The sequence below is a fragment of the Rousettus aegyptiacus genome, unplaced genomic scaffold (assembly GCF_014176215.1).
Source record: "Rousettus aegyptiacus isolate mRouAeg1 unplaced genomic scaffold, mRouAeg1.p scaffold_m13_p_4, whole genome shotgun sequence".
Taxonomy (NCBI): domain Eukaryota; kingdom Metazoa; phylum Chordata; class Mammalia; order Chiroptera; family Pteropodidae; genus Rousettus; species Rousettus aegyptiacus.
The window spans coordinates 136,928,458-136,947,436 of record NW_023416307.1 but is presented as its reverse complement, the minus strand read 5'-3'; the positions used below and the strand labels follow the sequence as shown (position 1 = coordinate 136,947,436).

Here is an 18,979-nt window from a genome sequence, read left to right as displayed (position 1 = left end):
TTATTTCTCTGTTATCCTCCACCATGACTGACTTTCTATAGTGGTTTAATAAAATTTTGTCTTTCTCCTGAAAGATGTCCCCTGAGATTTGCATCTTATAATAGATCTATTGTGAACTAACAGAAATTGAAATAAAGGTGAGAATCAACGAATCCATGTTACTTATAGAAATAATATGTCACACTCCTACTCTTCACTGAAGCATGAACTCACCTCTAAAAAGTGAGTTTTTAGACTATGGTGATCATGCCTCAATTCATGGGCCAAAGTCATGGTTTTGGGTTCTAACACTTTGATAAGTGTGCTCCTGATCCATAATGGACAGGAAATCATCTGACACAAGTCAATGCTCTTTATCACTCCATTAATAAAAGATTTGATTATCAAGAAAATAATACATGAAAACATGATGAATTCATGTTACTTATCAACACTAAGAGTCAAAAATCTTTACTTATTGTTCACATGTACATGTTCACAAAATATTAATGGAAAATAGAGATTGGAAGGGAATAAGTCTTTGATCCGGAAAGCTAGAAATGATTATTTTTTTCCTTGCAGAAACCATTATTATTAATTCTGTAACTACTCTTAGTTCACTTCCTGAATGCTCTGGATTCCCACACCTCACCCCCTATCTTTACCCCACACATGACTGACTCTTCCTTTTATCCCTAGACTGCCATCTTGCCCTTTATCACTGTTCTGACATCTTGTATTTTCTTGTTTAGAAGAAGTAGTCAAAAGGCTAGTATACAATACTTGACTATGACTCATCCTAGAGTCAGTCTACCAAATCTCTTCCTGTTAACTAAGGGTATAATAAAAGATATTACTATTTGAAGAAAAGAGACTTACTGAAGTTGCCTCAAGGGAGAAAATGAGATTATTGGAAAGGTGCATATGAAAAGAAATCAGTGAATAACTAACTCATGCCTATAAGAATGTGCCTCTCTCTCCATCCTGCATGTGACATATACACTATTTCCTTCTGTATTTTGACCTCTTTTCTACGTTTCTTATCCATCTTGCACAAGAATTCATATGACTTGAGTTTGTATGACCTCCTAGTTCCAGAACCCATCACCAACTGACAAGTTTCTTCTTCATCTCCTAGTTTATATTTTTGAGAACAAACATGATTGTCTCAGTTCATCTTTTTAAGCTAGGTCATATAGGTCATAGGCCTCAGAAAATCTTATTCAGAGGTTGCCCTAATCAAATAAGTCATGTCCAGGGGTGAGTAAGGCCTGCATATTTCAAATGGAAAAGGAAGTTTGCCAGAGAGGAAGATGGCTTGGCAGCAACCCTGAAATACGTCAAAGTTGCCTATATTTCCTATCAAGATTGATGCCTTATTTATGTGTATAGAAAAGTAAGAGTGCAATCTCACATACTTATACTACACATATAAAGTTTATTGTGCTATACATATATAAACTTTTGGAAATGGCTGTTTTTATTTTTCTGAAATAAATGCAATAGCTAGCTTATTTTGTGAAAATGTTACTGAGATTAGAAAGACATTCATTTTTGAAACTTTAGAGAAGTAATGGGACATTTCTGGCTATTGAAAATATCTAGGACTTTATTTCCTTGAGGCAACTATAGGTAATGGCAGTCTAAGAATGCTCTTCAGTGCTTGAGGATCTTCAAAAACAGGGCCACTCATAATGTGACAGAAGTTATTTAAGAGATATGTAAGCAGGAGAGAAATGAAAAATTGAAGAAAAAAAAAAACAAGAGCTTGGAAGCCAAAATGTAGAAATATACCGCAACTTCAATATAAACATAAAAACTAGTGGTCTATCACTCTGTTTCATTTTCCCCATTTTCCCAATGAATCTTACATCTAGATCTAGATATAGAGAGATAGAGATAGAGATGAAATAGAGATAATATATCTATATTATATATATGTATATGATCATGTTCTTTAGTGCCTATAATATATAACACATATCTATATGTATATATTCTATATCTCTATTTATCATCTATCATCTATATGTCTATCATCTATAATTAGTCTTTCAGTGCCAATATATGTGTGGCACAGAATCCAATGTAGCCAGCGCATTGACTCAATCATCTGAAGGCTAATCTGGGTCAATCGTCAAACAATTATTATTCAGTTTTCATTTTTGTATTCAATGCTCAGCATCTATGGCAGCTAAAAAAGCTAATCTACCTAGAAACTGGTTGAGTTGATGATTCCCAAGACAAGCCTAACCATGCAAGACATCTCTTTTTTCCCTTGCCTGCTATGTTTTATTCGATGGCAATAGATAGAAAAGCTGAGCCAGGAAAACTGACCTATTCAAGAGATTTACAGCATTACTGTGTATGCTTATCTCCAAGTCGCATGATTACATGAAAACTTTATTTCCACAGAATGCTTAATAGTAAAGTATTCTAGTATCTTTCAAATCTATAACTATGTAGTCCCTCACTTTCCTGATTAAACATTCTGTGGTTTGCCAAATCTTTGTTGCAAATTCGTGATTGCCTCCAGACTACCTGTCTTACCTCATTCTTTATCACTTTCTCCTGCCTCTCCTTGTTGAATATCTTTTAGCTTGTGTCCCATATTCCTTTTTATTTTTCTGGACTTTTGCCCTTGTTATTAACTATATCTGACATTCTCTTCCCTTATTTGTATCTGACTAATTTCAAATTATCCTCACCCTTCAACTTAGATTTCAAATTCTCAAAAGTCCTTCTCTAACCTCCCTAACTACCCATGTTTTTTAATCCCTTTCTGCATCTCAACAGATTATTATAGCCATTGATTCATCTTTCATTATAATCCTCCATTCTCTGGAAAACTGTAAGTTCCGTGAAGCCAAGGACAATATCTACCTTGATCACTCCTATATCCCTAGTCCCAAGCACAGTGATTGACAAATGGGTGCTCAGTGAATATTTGTTAAATTCATGAATAAATGAAAAAATTAAATGATTTCTACATTAAGCATTTGATTTTAAAATAGGTGATAAACTACTTGGTTTTAGCCCATGTTCTATTGTTGGTTACATGTAGTCAGAGCTTAACAGGAACATACAATTGATTGTTTAAGGCAGACTCTCTATACATATCTCTGCATCACAGATTTTTCTAAATTAAAGGTTTTTTTTTTCTAGAAAGAATGGTTTAGTTATTTAACTAAAACAATGTAATTTTAAAAGGTATGTACTCTATATTACAAACACTAAAAAACATGATTGATTATTCACTTTGAAAGGATTTCCCAAGAAATTTTATACTTCAAAATTATAGAAATTCCTCAAAGCCAATATATTTCTTCACACTCAAATTAATTAAGGTCTTTTTTTTTCCTTTAGTTTTTTTCTTGAAAGTGAAGAGAAAACTTTCCACTACATAGAAACCCTTGTGAGACTTTTATTGTCTTTTCAAAGTAATGACACCTACTTAAAAAGATAAAATGCTGAGTGATTACCTTTGTTGAAGAGAAAGAGAAGAGCATCATGATAGAGTGTCTCCTGGCAGACCTGACAGCTCCGAACCATCACTATTACTCAGACAGAGTACACGGACCAGGGCAATTATTTAAATTCTGGTCTTTCTTTTCCTCACATTAATTCCAACATCAACAAGTCTCTAAAGAATAAATGGGCTTTATTCCTAAATTATTCTGCAATTTCAAGGGCTTCTGGGGGGAATAACCATACTCTCTTCTTTGGGAAATTGTTTCTCTGTAAATACTTAGGACTTAAATTTATTCCATCAAGTATTTATTGAATACTTACTCAATGACAGTGTCACAGGATGGGTGCTCTAGGAAACAAACTTGGATGAAGGTCAGCATGCAAGATGTTTGTTAGGGAGCACTCTGGGTCAGCACTGTGGAAGGGAGAAGAGATTTTGGAGTTGGGGGAGGAAGAAGTTGAACTATGCTGTAGGTAAAGTCAGCTTTGGCTACTTTAGAACTTGAGTGGCCCGAATTTTATTTCCACATTGATCATTGAATATGGTCCCCCATAAAGGAGAGAAATCCTGGCAAGGCAGCTTCTGGCAGTTGAAACACAATAACTAAAGGGCCTAGCAGTTGAAAGCCATCTACAATATTCCTAGAAGCAGAGCAACAAGTCTATCATTTTAGGGAGAGTGGGGCAGTGCATCAGACAGGCATTTCTTGTGTAAGTCTGATCCTCATCTCCAGCCATGGACAATAAAATAAATGAGAAATAGTAATTTCATCTAATGAAATTTCATATTAAAAACAGGGAGATCATCTAGTAGGACTCAAGGGATGAAGAATTCTTGAGACATAAGAAAAGTAGTCACTAATTATGACTGTGGCAATGAAGAAAATCATACTAGAAGAGGTGTCATGTGAATGGACCATCAAGAGAGGAATATGTGTTGGTAGATGAATGGTAGAAGTTTGATTGTCAGATAGGAAGAAAAGTTCCAGATGATGGTGGAAGGGAAGATGGGATGGAGCAATTGAATACAATAACAGAGACCCTTGAATAAAATTCCGAAGATATTGGAAAATGCAAAAAAAAGTAAAAAAGAAAATAACTTCGATCATAATTTTCAACCACCATGGCTTCAGATAGAAATTAAATGAAACTTTTTCTCAAATATTTTAGTCATACAAAGTAAAAGCAGGAAATACAATGGAAGAATCTGGCTACACTGGGTGCACGTTCCCTCATGGCACACTATCAATTTAATCTAAGTAACAGGCACTCCCTTGATAGTTGACACTCACTTTAATGCTCTAAAACTCAGATGCTCTCTATAAACCCTTTGCAGCTGGGTTACTTCCCTCACCTCTATAGGCTCTTGCATTGGAGACCCTTACTCATTCCCACAACATCATATCATGGATTAATACACCAAGACCCAAAGGGGCATATAACATCCTCAAGCCCCTATCTCTATCTCAGCTGATCTCTAGATCATATTTTCATAGTTTTAATTAATATTGTATGGAAGTCTCATTGACAAAAAAACAAAAATACAAAAACAAACAAACAAACAAACAAAAACCCTCCTCAAACTCAGAAGCTTAAAACAGTAATAAACATTTATTATCTTACATAGTTTTGAGCGTTGCTCAATTGGTTGGTACTGACTTGGGATCTCTCGGGAGCTTTATTTAAAATATTGGTCATGGCCGCAGGTATCTGAAGGCTTGACAGAAGTTGAAGGATCCATGTCCAAGGTAGCTTATTCACATGCCTGGGAAGCTGATTCTGGATGTTGATTGGACATTGCAGTTTCTCACCATGAGTGCCGTTCATTGAGTTTCTTGAGTGTCCTCACAGAATGGCCTCTTCCTTCCCCCTAGAGAGTGTGATCCATGGCAGAGAAACAGGAGCCACTTAGCCTTTTATGACCCAATCTTGAAAGTCATACTTGGTCATTTCAACAATACCCTATTGGTTACAGAGGTCAGCCCTCTCCAAAGTCAGAAGGGACTGCACAAGAGTGTGGTTAATGGGAAACAAGAATCACTGGGGACTATTTTGGAGGTTGGCTTCCACACTTGAGGAAAGGGGCCACATTACTTTCTTGTATTTCTCCATCAGAGCCCACCACGTATGTTAAGCTATTGGTGAGCTTCTTTTGTAGTTCTCCATGACTGTGCTAGCAGCATGAATTGTTTATCATATACGGTTGACCCTTGAACAACACGTGTACAGATTTAAAAAAAAAATACTGTAAATGTATTTTCCTTATGATTTTCTTAACATTTTATTTTCTCTATTGTAAGAATGTAGTATATAATACATGTGATGTACAAAATATGTGTTAATCAACTGTTTGTGTTATCGGTAAGGCTTCTGGTCAAGAGTAGGGTATTAGTAGTCAAGTTTGGGGGCAGTCAAAAGTTATATGCAGATTTTTGACTGTGTGGGGGTTGGTATCTCTAACTTAGTGTTGTTCAAGGGTCAACTGTAGTCAAAATGTGATAACATTTTGTAAAATCTTTCTAATTTTTAAATTAAATTTAATTATGGTCAGCAATGAAAAAATGAGAAAAAGTGCATGTAAATCAAATTATATTAAAATACATACATATTAAACCAATCTCAAAAATATGACTCAGAAAAAACTGACATTATCATCAAATTATCGCTTGTTTTATTCTATTGGTATTCATGAAAAAGAATATAAAGAAAATTATGATCTTTTATTTCAAATACATAATCTGTGTATAGATTTTAAAATACTTTCTCAGTTAGAGACAGGCTTGATACTTATGTTTCCTGTGATTTTATAATCTTAAATATGAAATGTGAGGGTTATTTCCACGTTAGAGTAACAGTAAAAATGTCCATCTGCACAAAAGCTCCGTACTGCAAAGGTGGGTCTTTGTTTACCTTTTGAAAATGCTTTTACAAGGGGCTGTGGGTAACTTTTCCAATATAGAGAAGGCCAGTTGATCAGATAGCAGCAAAACTAATGAAAAGCATCATGGAAGTGACAGCAAGATTAATTAAGTTCCTCCAGTTGTATTCACGTGTGGCTGTGCAAAGTTCCTTTGGGTACTGCTGCAGTTAAATGGTATTCATGGTGACAAATACTGTAGATTTCCAGAACTGACACTTTTGAGTCAAGGGTAAAAATCACATTCGGTCATTTTATCCACCAAAAGGATCAGAGATGAGCCCTAAGGATTATTAATATGTTTGAGTAAAGTCAAGATTGAAATTGAGATATAATTAAAAGGATGTTAAAACTGTAATATTTTGCGTCCCGTTTACACATTTCCTTTATATGTTTTAGACATTTTGACAGAGGAAGCCAAACGGATTTCCATCTACTGTATTTGACTGGAGGCACAGAATTATGCACACTTGGAAACACTTTCAATTACTTTGTGAATTCTTGCAACACTGGGGCAGAGCTGCACTCTCTCGGCTCACTCTATGTAGTTATTATCACAGTATATATAAAAACGGAATGTCCATGACCTACAGCATCCAAACTTACTAGAGCTGTACTCAATTTATCATGAAGGATATTTTTTTTAAGCAAAAGAAGGAATTCAGTGTGATTCTGTTTTCTTCCAATTCGTTTCCGAGCACATTTGTTGTGGGGCTGAGTGGGGAGAGGACTCATTTTCAAATTGCTGCCCAGGAACCATATGAATTTTATTTTAAGAAAAATTGGAAACCTCTGGAGTGTATAAGATCTTTCAACCTGCTATACAAGATGTATTAACTCATGTTATTTTGTCACCAGATATATTCGAGGTAATATTATTACATTTCTGTCCTTGGAAGCACTTCGAGACTCATTTATGTATTCATTCAGCTAACGTGTCCTACATTATCTGTCAAATAAGATTCACATTCTTTAACCTGGAATGTGAGATGATATCCAATATAGCTTCTGTGTTTACCTTTTCAACTTTACTTAGTATGAAAACCTTTTATGAATTTCTCTTAAATACTCTAATTTTTCCTTAGTCTCCCAAACATGTCATTCATAATCCTACCTTTGTTTTATGCCATTTGGCAACTTTTTCTGCATTTTATCAATCTAAACAAGTATTAAAAGCAAGCTAACATTCTTCCGCAGTTGTCCAGGTTTGCCTGAAGCTATCATAATTTCATCTTTTACTAAACCCTTACATGCATTTCTTAAATTATTGACTTGTTATTTACTTGCTGTTATTTACTTAATATTATCTTTTATTTTACTTTTTTTTTTTTATATATGGTTCATCTCTTTAAATACTATACTAAGTGCTTTGAGGAGTAGGGTGATAGCTTAAACATGAGAGTTTGGTACCTTGTGATAGGATTTCTCCTCCCCCTCTCTCTTCCCTCCCCCTCCTTCTCCTTCTGCTAGTATAGTTTATAACAGTTTAAATTCCTATAGGCGAGGCACCAAACTAGATGGTCCGGGGCTACCAATGAGAGGTAGCATTGACCTCATAAAACACTAGATAAAAATATAAACAACTTCCTGAAGTTTTGGCTAAATAAGAAAAAACAAAGGGAGACATGGAAGGGAGACCATCTGAGAGCCTTCAGAAAGGAAGCTTGTGATGCTTTTTGTTATAAGGGAATTGGTACTATATCAATCATTTAGAGCAAATGCACTCATGAAAGCCACCTAAGAGAGCAGCTAGGAGTTTCATTAGCTTCCCCTGAATCACTCTCTGCCTAAACTTTCTGTTCTTCACTCTGGCACTTGGCTTCTACATTGGCCTCCTGACCTGCTCTACCCACAAAATTTCTGATCTGTCTTTTGCCTAATGGCTGCTCAGCCCTCTGGTTTCTGGCTGGCCTTTCCTCAGAGTTTTGGGATTTGTCTCTCTACCCTAAGATTACTCTTTATGTCTCCTCCTTGTCTGTGTGATTATGATTCTTGTCTCCAACCACAGCAAAGGCTGCTGCTTCATAAATCACGGACAATGTCTGATGTTAATGGCATACTCCAGGCACTAACCCTGGCACTAACTTTGGTCTTTGGCATGTATTTCTGCTATGTTCTGGGCTATGTTAAAACATTTGAGAAATTAACATTTATCTAACTCTTTTCATGATTCCTTAGGGCCTTCATTCTATTTGGAGGATATTGACAACTGGACAGGTCATTGAAATTCGATCTGATAAATATTGTAATAGTTATGCAAAGAATGTCTTGCAGCTTGTTAAAAAAATGCATACGTCAGACAAAAGCGAAATATCTGAGTAGTTTGGGGTGGTGAATATAACCATTTAGATAAATGAAGAGGAATAGGGAAGGGCATTCCAGGTAGAATATAACTACATTCTCAGTAGGGTCAGGATGGAGCATCATCTAGAAGTAGAAGACTTTTGAGATATTTATTCACTTGACAAGTTTTTACTGTATTTCTCCTATTGTTTAGACACTGTTTTAGGCACTGGATATAGCATGGACATGGGGACATCCTGGACCTTATATCCATTGTATTGGAGGAAAAGACGCAAACTGTTACTAATGAATGAATGAGATGAAGGGCGTTTTAGGTCCTTTCCTCTACATGAGAGAAAAGTGCAAGAGGTTCCAAATCCTACTGGATAAGTATGGAAATCTCTAGCTTGTAAGCCCCTTGTGGACAGTGATTTCTGTAATATCATTGATGTACCTTCCGCATTTAGAATAGTACTTGCCACCTAAGTGCCCAACAACTATTTTTTGAATGAATAAACATGCTTAGGCCACAACCAACTCTAAGGTAAGAATCCTAAGAGAGCTCTCAATGACAGTTACTAAATATTGTAAAAGAACCCCTATTAACTGACTATCAGAATAGATAGGATCACATATAGAAGGGATTTATTGGATTATCTCCAAAGTCATGGATAGAATTTTGAAATATTATGGTATTTATAGGTTTTTATTCTCATCAAGATATCAGCACATTTTTGCTTATAGGCGATTAATTTTCTGGACTAAGGTCCATGGGGATTAATTTCAAGGGAAGCATCGAAAAAGAATATAAGAATAGAAATGATTTGTGAGTTTACAGCAGTGCCTACACGACCTAAAAAATTCTAATTAATTAAACTAGACATTTCTTCTCATACAGTCAACTTACTTATTTTTCCACTTTTCAGATTGTTTTGACAGTGGATGTTGGTATATCAGAAAGAAGTAAAGTCAGCCTTAAAATTAATAGCCTTTCATCAAATGTCATTCATATGTCAACAAACATTCATTCAACAAATTATTACACTTTCAACATACACTCAGTCATCAAATACCACATACTTGTCTTCTTGCTTATAATGGCCCAGGGCTCAGTCTTAACCCTCTTCTCCATTTACATCTATAGTCCCTGGAAGATACATTCTGCTCTCATGATTAATTACTACCTATAAATTGATGACTTAAAAATTTAAATAGGAAACCTAAACTTCAACCCTGAACTCCAGACGCATACAGTCAAACTACTATGGAATATTTCCAGTTGAATACATAATAGGAATTTAAAACTAAATATGTCCTACATTGACCACCTTTCAGCCCCCACCCAAGCATGTTCTTCCATTGTCTTCTCTGCACCGGTTAGTGGAATTTCCATCTTTTCAATTGCTCAGTCTCCAATCTTAAATAATCCATTACTCTTTCTTTCTCTTCCATCACTTATCCAACCCATCAGGAAATGCTATTGCCCCATTTCGTCATATGTATAAGCCTCCAACCACTTTTTACCACCTCTACTGCTTCTACACTGGTCCAAGCCACCTACTATTTTCTAGATTATTAAAAAGGCTTCCTAAATGGTCACTTTGCCTCATTCCTTGTTCCTTTTACTCCATTCTCCATATACATTAGCCATAATGAACCTATTAAAATATGCTAAATCATGTTACTCCATAGGCATTCTATATAAATCAGAACAAAAGTCAAAGCCCTTATAATATGACCTACAAAATCCTATTGAATTAGGCTCCATGTGACCCATTTGACCTTCACTCCTAGTATACTCTTCAGTACTTACTCTGTTCTAGTACATTGGCCTTGTTGCTCTTCCAGGTACCCCTCAGACATGTTTTCTCATTGCCCTTTGCACTTTCTGCAGTGCTCTTTTACCAGACTCAGGATCTAGAATAATTCGTAGCACAAAGTAGGCATTCAAAAGATATTGAATTTATTCAATAAATATTGAATGAATGAATGAATGGGTAAATAATGAATTCATTTATTAATGAATGGGTAAATAATGAATTCATAGTAGGCCATGAAGATAAAAGAGCATCCTCTTTCATTTGAGAGACAAGTACAGGGAAATTCTCACATTGTGTTTAAGTGCTAGTATCAGAATTAGTGTTCTTCCATAGTCTTCCATATAGGAAAGGTATAGGAGCATCACCTCACTCAGTCTTAAGATTGAAAAAGTGGCCTCAAAGACATAATATTGGAATAGAGACCCAAGGTTGAATAAACTGTCCAGGTAAAGAGAGCAGGTAAGAGGGAATATAGTCTTTAGGGGAACTATAGCCATGCAGTAAGATTAAAGAGTGTTAAGGATAAAGAATTCACAAATGAAGGAATAATCAGGGACTTGATTGTGAAAGTCCTCATATACCCCAGTAGGTAAAATAGATAGTGAAGAATACTAAGTAAGGGAGTGATTTGATTATCTGTGTTTTGAAAAGATAACAATGGAGAATGCAAGTTTGGAGTCAGGAATATTGGATAAAATTTTATTTCTGCGATACAGGTAAGAGATACAAACGGTTTAAACTGAGGCTCAGGGGTAGGTAATGTAAGACACAACTGGGCAGTGCTAACTCAATGCTAAATTACTGCTGTGTACAGCTATGAGAATTTGAAAGGGCAAGCAAGCTCATGAACTGTGGCCTGCAGACCCACCTGGCCTCTGTATTGTATGGAACTTAGGAACAGCTGCTGCTAAGCATGGACAAATTCAATTCGAGGAAACACTTTGCATAAGACACCATCAACCTCAAAGAATTGACTGCAGTCACATAGAAAAGTATGATGTTTTACACACAATACAGTTGTACTTAGTATGTTCATTCATTCCTTCAAAAATATTTATTGGGCAGCAGCAAGTGCCAGATACCTTAATAAGGACTGTGGATACAACGGTGAACAACAAACACAAATCTCTGCCCTCATGGAGATTATATTCCAATGAAGAGAGACCAAAACAAACAGATGTCTACAGTAGTGTGTCAGATAGTAGTAACTGCTACGGAGAATAATAAGGGTGAAGGAGGATAGGAAATGCCAGGGGAGGGTCCAGGGCAGTCTGAAATTGTGAAAACGAAAAGAGCCAGACAAATCTTTGAGCAAGATTTGAAGGCAGTAAGGGATACAGGTAAATAGCTATCTGGATATTTGAGCAGAGAGAAAATTCTTACCTTATCATAATTTTTTATCACTTAGAATTTTTATTTTACATGTATTGAAGTTTTAACCCCAAGTATGTAACTGGTTTTTGGTATCTTTTCTATCAATAGTGAAAGGTGTATTCCTATTGGATAAGCAATTACCCGATTCTCGCTCAGAACCTTCTAGCTTCTAAAACCTTCTTAAGGACAGATAAAGGGCAGGGGTATAAACTAGGTCCTTCTCTAGAAGCCACCAGGTTCTGTCCTTGAGTTGACACATGGGAGCATCTTTCGAGCACAACTGGCATATCCACAACCTCATATCTAGTTGTGCTATCATTTGGATGCTATTCTGTTTCAAAATAAAAATAGTTGCATTTTTCTTTTTGTAAATATAATAATACAAATAAATTTAAGGAAAATAATAAAATGTGTACAATTGAAATCATTCATTTTCCAACCAGAGATAAGCAATGTTTGTATCTGAAGCCTCAGCATTCCAGATAACATTTAATTGTGGGAGTTGGGGGGACACACCTTTAAATAAAGGGAACACCTTTCTTCATTTGGTTCAGTATTCTAGGGATGTAACACTTGGTTGGTTGCCTCTTGGATACCACACTCTTTCAGAGGCTACATGCCACTCTTTCAGGCATAATCCTTTATAAATCAGGCAGAAGTTGGAATGTTCTGTTACCAGATACTGTCTGCCTATATATTGATGACCATATAGATATATTTTTCTTGTGGAACAAATAGTGACATAATTTAATTGGAGAAGATCTTTACCTGAGCCATTATAAATGAGAAATTTATAATTTATTTCTTTGAAAAAAATGTGCGGGGGACTCTAACATCAATTCAACATACAAATAGTAAGACCACTGTGCTTTACTGACCACATTAATGAAAAAGTTGCTAATATCTGTGACCCTCAGGTTTTCCATGTGTAACACTGACAATATCCACATGTCTATATCTGTTTGTTAGTAAGATGACATAAGTAAAAGTACATTGTAAATGCAAAATGCCATGCAAATGCAAAAGTGTTATTAATTATTAAGACAGTCCTTTACTCTCTCAAATCTCCTGTTTTAAATTGCACTCTCAGTGTTTGCATCTCCTAACTACAGGAACTCAAAAGGACCAAAAACGCTAACATTAAACTACAGTGCCCCCTAGCCCATGTAGGAGGTCAAAACAGCTGATGAGTTTCACCAATAAGTTCTACCACAGATGGTTCTTCTGCCTGAGGGAAGGACCCATTAATTGTGCTCTTGGACGATTTCCATCTGTCCAAAAGGAAAAAAAAAAAAAAAAACCAAACATGTGTTTTCTTCAGTATTTTCCTGTGACATTCTTTTTATTTTTAATTTTTTTAAAAAAGTAAAAAAAGTAAATAAAATAAATATTCTTTACTGTTTACACTTTCTTCTTCCAAACTGCTTTACATGGAGTATATTCCTGAAAGAACATGACTAGATTTATCCTAAGACTCACTATGATGTTTCTGATTTACATATGGTTTCCTATTCACATTCACCAAATTCTTTATTATTTATTGTGAGGGAGGATATTGGTCACAGTGTTTCTTTCACAGAATGGAAATAGGGGGCTAAGCTTTTTTGCAAGATTGCGCAGCAAGCTGTTATTATGAGCCTCAGCCCCCTAGTTCCAATAATACTCATTAAATCCACCTACAGATACAGAATTGTGCAAGGTAAGACCCTTGAGTATTTTAATATCAAAATATAGAAATGTTTGCTAACATGACTTGTAAACATCCGTATTAAATATATATATATATCAATTGCTTCCTTTCATAGGCTGTAGTTCTCTATATTCAGTTCTTAATTTCATAACATTTTGTAGAAATTTTAAGTTTAAATGGTCTGGTAGGTAAGTTGGGTCACAAAGTGAAGAGTCCTTAGGAAAATGAACTTGTTCTGTGGGTTTATTTCCCATGCTGAGCATTTAAGTATTAATCAGCACAGCTTTCTGGGATTTCTTTCAAACATCCTTTTCCATGTAAGATAAGGAGTGCAATTCATTAGACCATTGGAGGAGCCAGAGGCTTTGCTAAGCTTTGCCTTTCTTGACTGTTCATAGCAAATTTAATGGGAGTGTACGTGTGCGTCTATATTATACTTGTGACCAGACTGCAATTATGACAAAATCTTGGTTGCCTTTCAGGCTAAATGTCTCTCCCCTTCAGGGGTCAAAGATCATTTCAGTCTCAATGTCCTTTCTACTACCTACTAAGGGAGCCAGCAAATGTGATCCTGTGAAACTGGGAGGAGACTTTTATTACCAGTTATTTTTCTTTACATTTCTCAGTTAACCTAGCTCTGAAAATACTCAAGAAATAAAAATAACTCTTTACCAACTAACCACTGGCTTTCTATGATCTGATCACTTCTAAGTGAAAACCTCTATTACTCTGGCAATGGTCCCTGAGTCTTTTATTCCTCTTGGGTATAAACATCACAAACAATAAGAAACCCTCAAGCCTCAAAGAGAAAGCAGGCACACAAGACACCATTCCTCCTACCAGACTGCCTTTTTAACTTGGTAGGGGAGGCTAAATTTTGGCGAGGATGATGGCATTCACGGGAGAGGCGGGATAAAAGTGTGTCTAATTACACGTTAACGGCAGACCTCACCTTAACCATGTCCCCTCCCGCACGCTGGTGAATAGCCCCCGTGTGTTCCTATGTGATTCCAGAGACCCTTCTCTCTTTAAGAGAGCCTCCCGCGCCCCTCACTCCGCCCCCTCCGGGTCTCTGGGCTCGTCAAAGCTTCCCGAGAGCCATGGTTGGTCCAGGAAGGCAATCCGAGCACCTCATGGAACCGCTGCTAACGGGGGGTGGGGTGGGGTAGGGTGGGGTGGGGGTGTCTGTTTGTAGTACTCTCAGTCCTGATGTCACAGGCGCGGCAAGGACATCGCAAGGAGGAGTCGGATTACAGTAAGGATGGGCAGTGCAGCAGGCAGCCCGAGCGCACGCTCCAGCTGCCGGGGATCGTAGCCCGGGAAAGGCAGCCTCCAAGGCGCTCAGCCCGCCGAGGACGCACGCTCGGCGCTCGCTGCTCTCCACGCCGGGGACGTTTCCGCCGAATGTAGCATGAAACGGCTCTGCTTTGCGTGTCAGCCTTGGGTGCGAGCTGATGCTGAAGACGCCGCGGTGGGGTTCCAGCTGCCTAATTAATGAGAAACATAATGTATTTTGGTGAGTGTTAACTCTTATGATGTAATTTTGGGTGTGCACAGCTCTTCATCAGTGCAGACAAGCCTTTAAGAAAATTTTTAAACCGCTAGAATCTATTATATTAAACCTATCTTCAGTTGGCAACTGGAGGACCAAGCTGATGCACTCTCTCAGCTTCCTTTGTGCTATACAATTGGGGCTGTTTATTAGTCGTGGATGAGTTTAAGTTGGAAAAGAAAAGAAACGGGTGGGGGTGGATAAACTTTCCCTTGATGTGTCTGCATGAAGTTGGCTTTTTTTAGCTAGGTGAAGGAGAAATGGTGCCGCGTGGGAAGTCATGGGCTAACTTAATGAAATGTAAAACAAAGTTCCTATACTACTGAGTCTGTGAAGGCTTAGTCAATACCAGTGTTTCATTAAGTATTTTGGCGTTTCCCAAATTCTGAGGCAGAAAGGGAAAACGTTCTTTGGTGTGCAGGGTTGAGCAGCTGAGGGCACTCCTTCATACCATCCCAGTTTTCAGTCTAGCTAGAGCAGCCTAGCACAAAATGCATATTACTTTACACCATTAGAGGTCTCGGAGCTGTTAAATATTTGTGCAATATAGTTGTGTGCCACGGTGGATACCTCCCTTAGGTTCTGAGCTGAGCTGTTTGCATTTCCAGAAAACATGTTCAGGCTTAGATCTGGGCTCTCAGTGCAGGGCTGTAAACCGGAGGGGAGCTGTACATTTGCACTGTATGCTGCAACTTACTGCTAGGAGAGAAGGCAAAATCCCTTCACTAAATAAGAAGCCAAGGACTGAATATCCTTTCCTCCTCCTTGAAGTTATGCTTTCCTTCTGTAAGTTCCATCCCACGTCATCTTCTAAGGGCACCTTTCTGATACTAAAAGGTTTGTAACAACAACTGGAGAGGGGCTAGGGAAGGATTCCAAGGGGCAAATGTTCTGAGTGATTTCTTGGTTTGCTTTACATATGAAATTAGAGTCATATTTCAGATTAAAGAGGTATTTAGATACATGCATTGGGGCAATATTAGTTTCTCGGGTATTTATTTCTGTGTGTACTATTTGCTTTGTTTTCTTTCCTTGAGCCTTTGAAACATTTGCGAAAGTATGGAAGCAACACAAGTTGCAAAAGCCTAACGCCTTTAGTTGTCTTGCAAACAGTTTTAATTTCCCTATAATTTGTGTCATATTATAAAATAAGTCTTAAAATAACTAACAATGATTGGGAAGAAACACTATTTCAGAGCCAAATTTAAGCAGAATCCAGAGTTAAACAACGTCTCTTTCCAGGGGGTAATGATGGAGGTTCTAAGCTTGTTATTGGCAATTAATAAAATAACAAATGTCTGTCGTTTATCGTGAATGTATGTTTGATAAATGGAAAAGCTTGTAAAGATAATGTTTTTTGGACAAAATAAAATTTTAGCATCTGTAATGATATTTGAGGAATGGAAAGTAGATTATAATTTTACTTTGAGTTTTCAGCCTCTTGCAACAATTCCTTATGTGCTGGCGATGAGGAAGTTGTGTTAACCAGTGTAGTGGTATAGTCTAAAAGTACTAGTCAGAGGCCATACACGCTGTACTGGATTATCACGTCGCTATTGGAGAAATGTGCACTGGGCTAGCTCGTATCATTAACTGTATGTTAGTCTAGCTGCCTTGTAAAGCAGAGTGATTCACAGGGCAGTTTGTTTCACTGTGCAATACAAGTTTTTAATAGTACAAATTGAAATGTGATGTCCTGCTTCATATGAAACTATACTCTTTTAAAGGGAAGGCTAAAGTTGCCCTCTGTGTCACGAGCATGGTTCAGTCTTACCATAATTTTGGCATGAGATTTGTTTTTCTATTCTCAGAGGAAATCATATGTATTCAGGAATGCCATTCCTTTCAGGTTATGCTATGCAGCCCCTTGCTTAAAGCTATTCGGCATCCAGAACTCTGAAAGCCCACCTGTCTATAATAAAATGTGTGGTATAAGAATGAAGGCAAGAATTAAGCAATATATCCCAGGCATGTTAAGATTTAATAGCATTCTGATGTTTGCAAATCCCTAAGACAAGATTAGTATGTGCGTTATCTATATGTATTCATGTGTGTATATTTATGTGTGTGTATCCAAAATCTTAGCTCTTTCAGGTGATTTTTCTAAACAATGTTTTTACTTTGCAGTTTAGTTGCGGATTACTTTCTCTTCATTTTTTAACTGCAGATGATTTATCAAGTCGAGGAGAACAGGGACAAAGGGAAAGTGGGGCTGCATTCTTGGGCTTTTCTGGTGATTTGTGTGAGAATTCTTTTATCTGTGTCCCGGGCACGGAGTGATGAAGAGCGTGATGATGCTGTAACATGGGGTGAATTGATATGCAAGCAGAATACTTACTTCCCTTATAAATAATCTAATTAGTCATCATTGTAAATCCCACCTCCCCCTTCAAATATAGCTGAAGAATCATTGCCTGAGCAGCCTGCCTTCGCCTCTCTGCACCTCCTTATCCTTAGAGACTGGACAGTTGGACCCTCTCCCTTCTCAGTTGGAGTCAGTTGTGTGTGTGCAACTTGGTGGAATATGTAATCTTTCCAGTTCTCAAGAATAGCTCATGTTTTGAGCGTGCTGTCGCAGGCTTACATGACTAATGGAACCTTTTAAAGGCTTAAGCCTCACTCTTATCTCCTACTGAAATTTTAGTGCAGTGTTTTTAATAATTGTTCATTTGCACTTACTGCGCAGTGATTTAAGAGTTTACTGTTCAGTCACCCTGGATACTTTTGTTACTTATTCTATTGATCTTGCATTCATTACTTAGAGTTTAAAAAGAGGTTCACACAAGAGAAAGAAGCGAGGAAAATCCCAGTCAGCAACCTGATTGGGATTTACTGTAAATGTAAGGGAAAGTAATAAATGCTTTTGAAGTTACCCTTTTTCCACCCCCATAAATATTTTACACAGTTAAAAATTACATGTGCCAAGGATGAATAGCCATTAAAAATTTATCCAGAAATAAATGCAAGGCAGTTGGGAGAGTTCTTCTCAGATTAAGAAAGAGAGGCCGTGGGTGGTTGTCAGTACGACAGAGCGGAGCCGCTGGGTTAGCTTGGTTAAGAGGAAGGAGTGTGCTGGTATGAAGGGCAGGTTCTCTGCTTGAGTGCATCCCGGTTATTTCTCAGAGCCTGGCAGAACGTTGCAACTGTGTACTGTCTCCAACTCTAAGCACCGTATGTCTGAATCATCTCCCCCTTTCCATCTGGCCCAACACATTTCTCCACTGCTGGAGTGGTGAGTCGTTGCCAGTGGTCATGTCAACCTCACAAACTGTCCATGGTTGGCCAGAGAAGTGCCATGTCGCAATCCTCTGCCATCAGGAGAGAAAATTGGAGGCTGATTGCACTGAGGAAATTCTATGTGACTGAAAATCAGGATGTTATCAGTCCCCGGGTCAACCACATGAAGAGAGAAATGACGAAAGAAATGAAAAAAGGAATGATACACCTGAAACAAATGAGAACTGAAACAAATATTAGAGCTTCCTCTAAATGCTACTATTAACGGCATATTCATTAAACCTGGAGAAAAGTGTGAGCAAAATTTAGAAAGTGTGAATGAGCCATTCAAACTCAGCTTGCGTTAATTGTGGATCAGCTGTCTTCCTGAAACTGCCTAAGAAAAATAGGAAAAATACTTAATGGTGTGCCTATCATAACAAGAAATACTTAATTGAGGAAGCTTTTAATACAACAACTAGGAAGAATCTGGTAAGAAAATTCTGGACCAGAAACCTATTCCCTTGTCTAATAGCCATGTTAGTACAATGTCATAAGAGAGACTTTTATTTTTCCCCTGAGATATTTAGAACATTCTTAAGTTAGCATTTACACTTTTGCTGGTGGCTGGATCATCAAGTTTCACCTCTAAAGCAGTATGTTAGAACACTTAAGCG

General features: G+C 37.3%; 1 protein-coding gene across 3 annotated transcripts in view; it reads left to right on the top strand.

The window, feature by feature from the left end:
• The window catches only part of ZNF385D (zinc finger protein 385D), a 721,959-nt gene that overhangs the window by 432,358 nt on the left and 270,622 nt on the right, over positions 1 to 18,979 (top strand). Inside the window, exon 1 of one of the 3 annotated variants that reach the window (XM_016158248.2) lies at positions 14,623 to 15,050. The exons of 1 other annotated variant lie outside the window; for it this stretch is intronic. In XM_016158248.2, coding sequence (XP_016013734.1) covers positions 15,029 to 15,050 — 22 coding nt within the window. In that variant the 5' untranslated portion in view covers positions 14,623 to 15,028. One more of the 3 variants, XM_016158250.2, reaches the window with a different exon arrangement.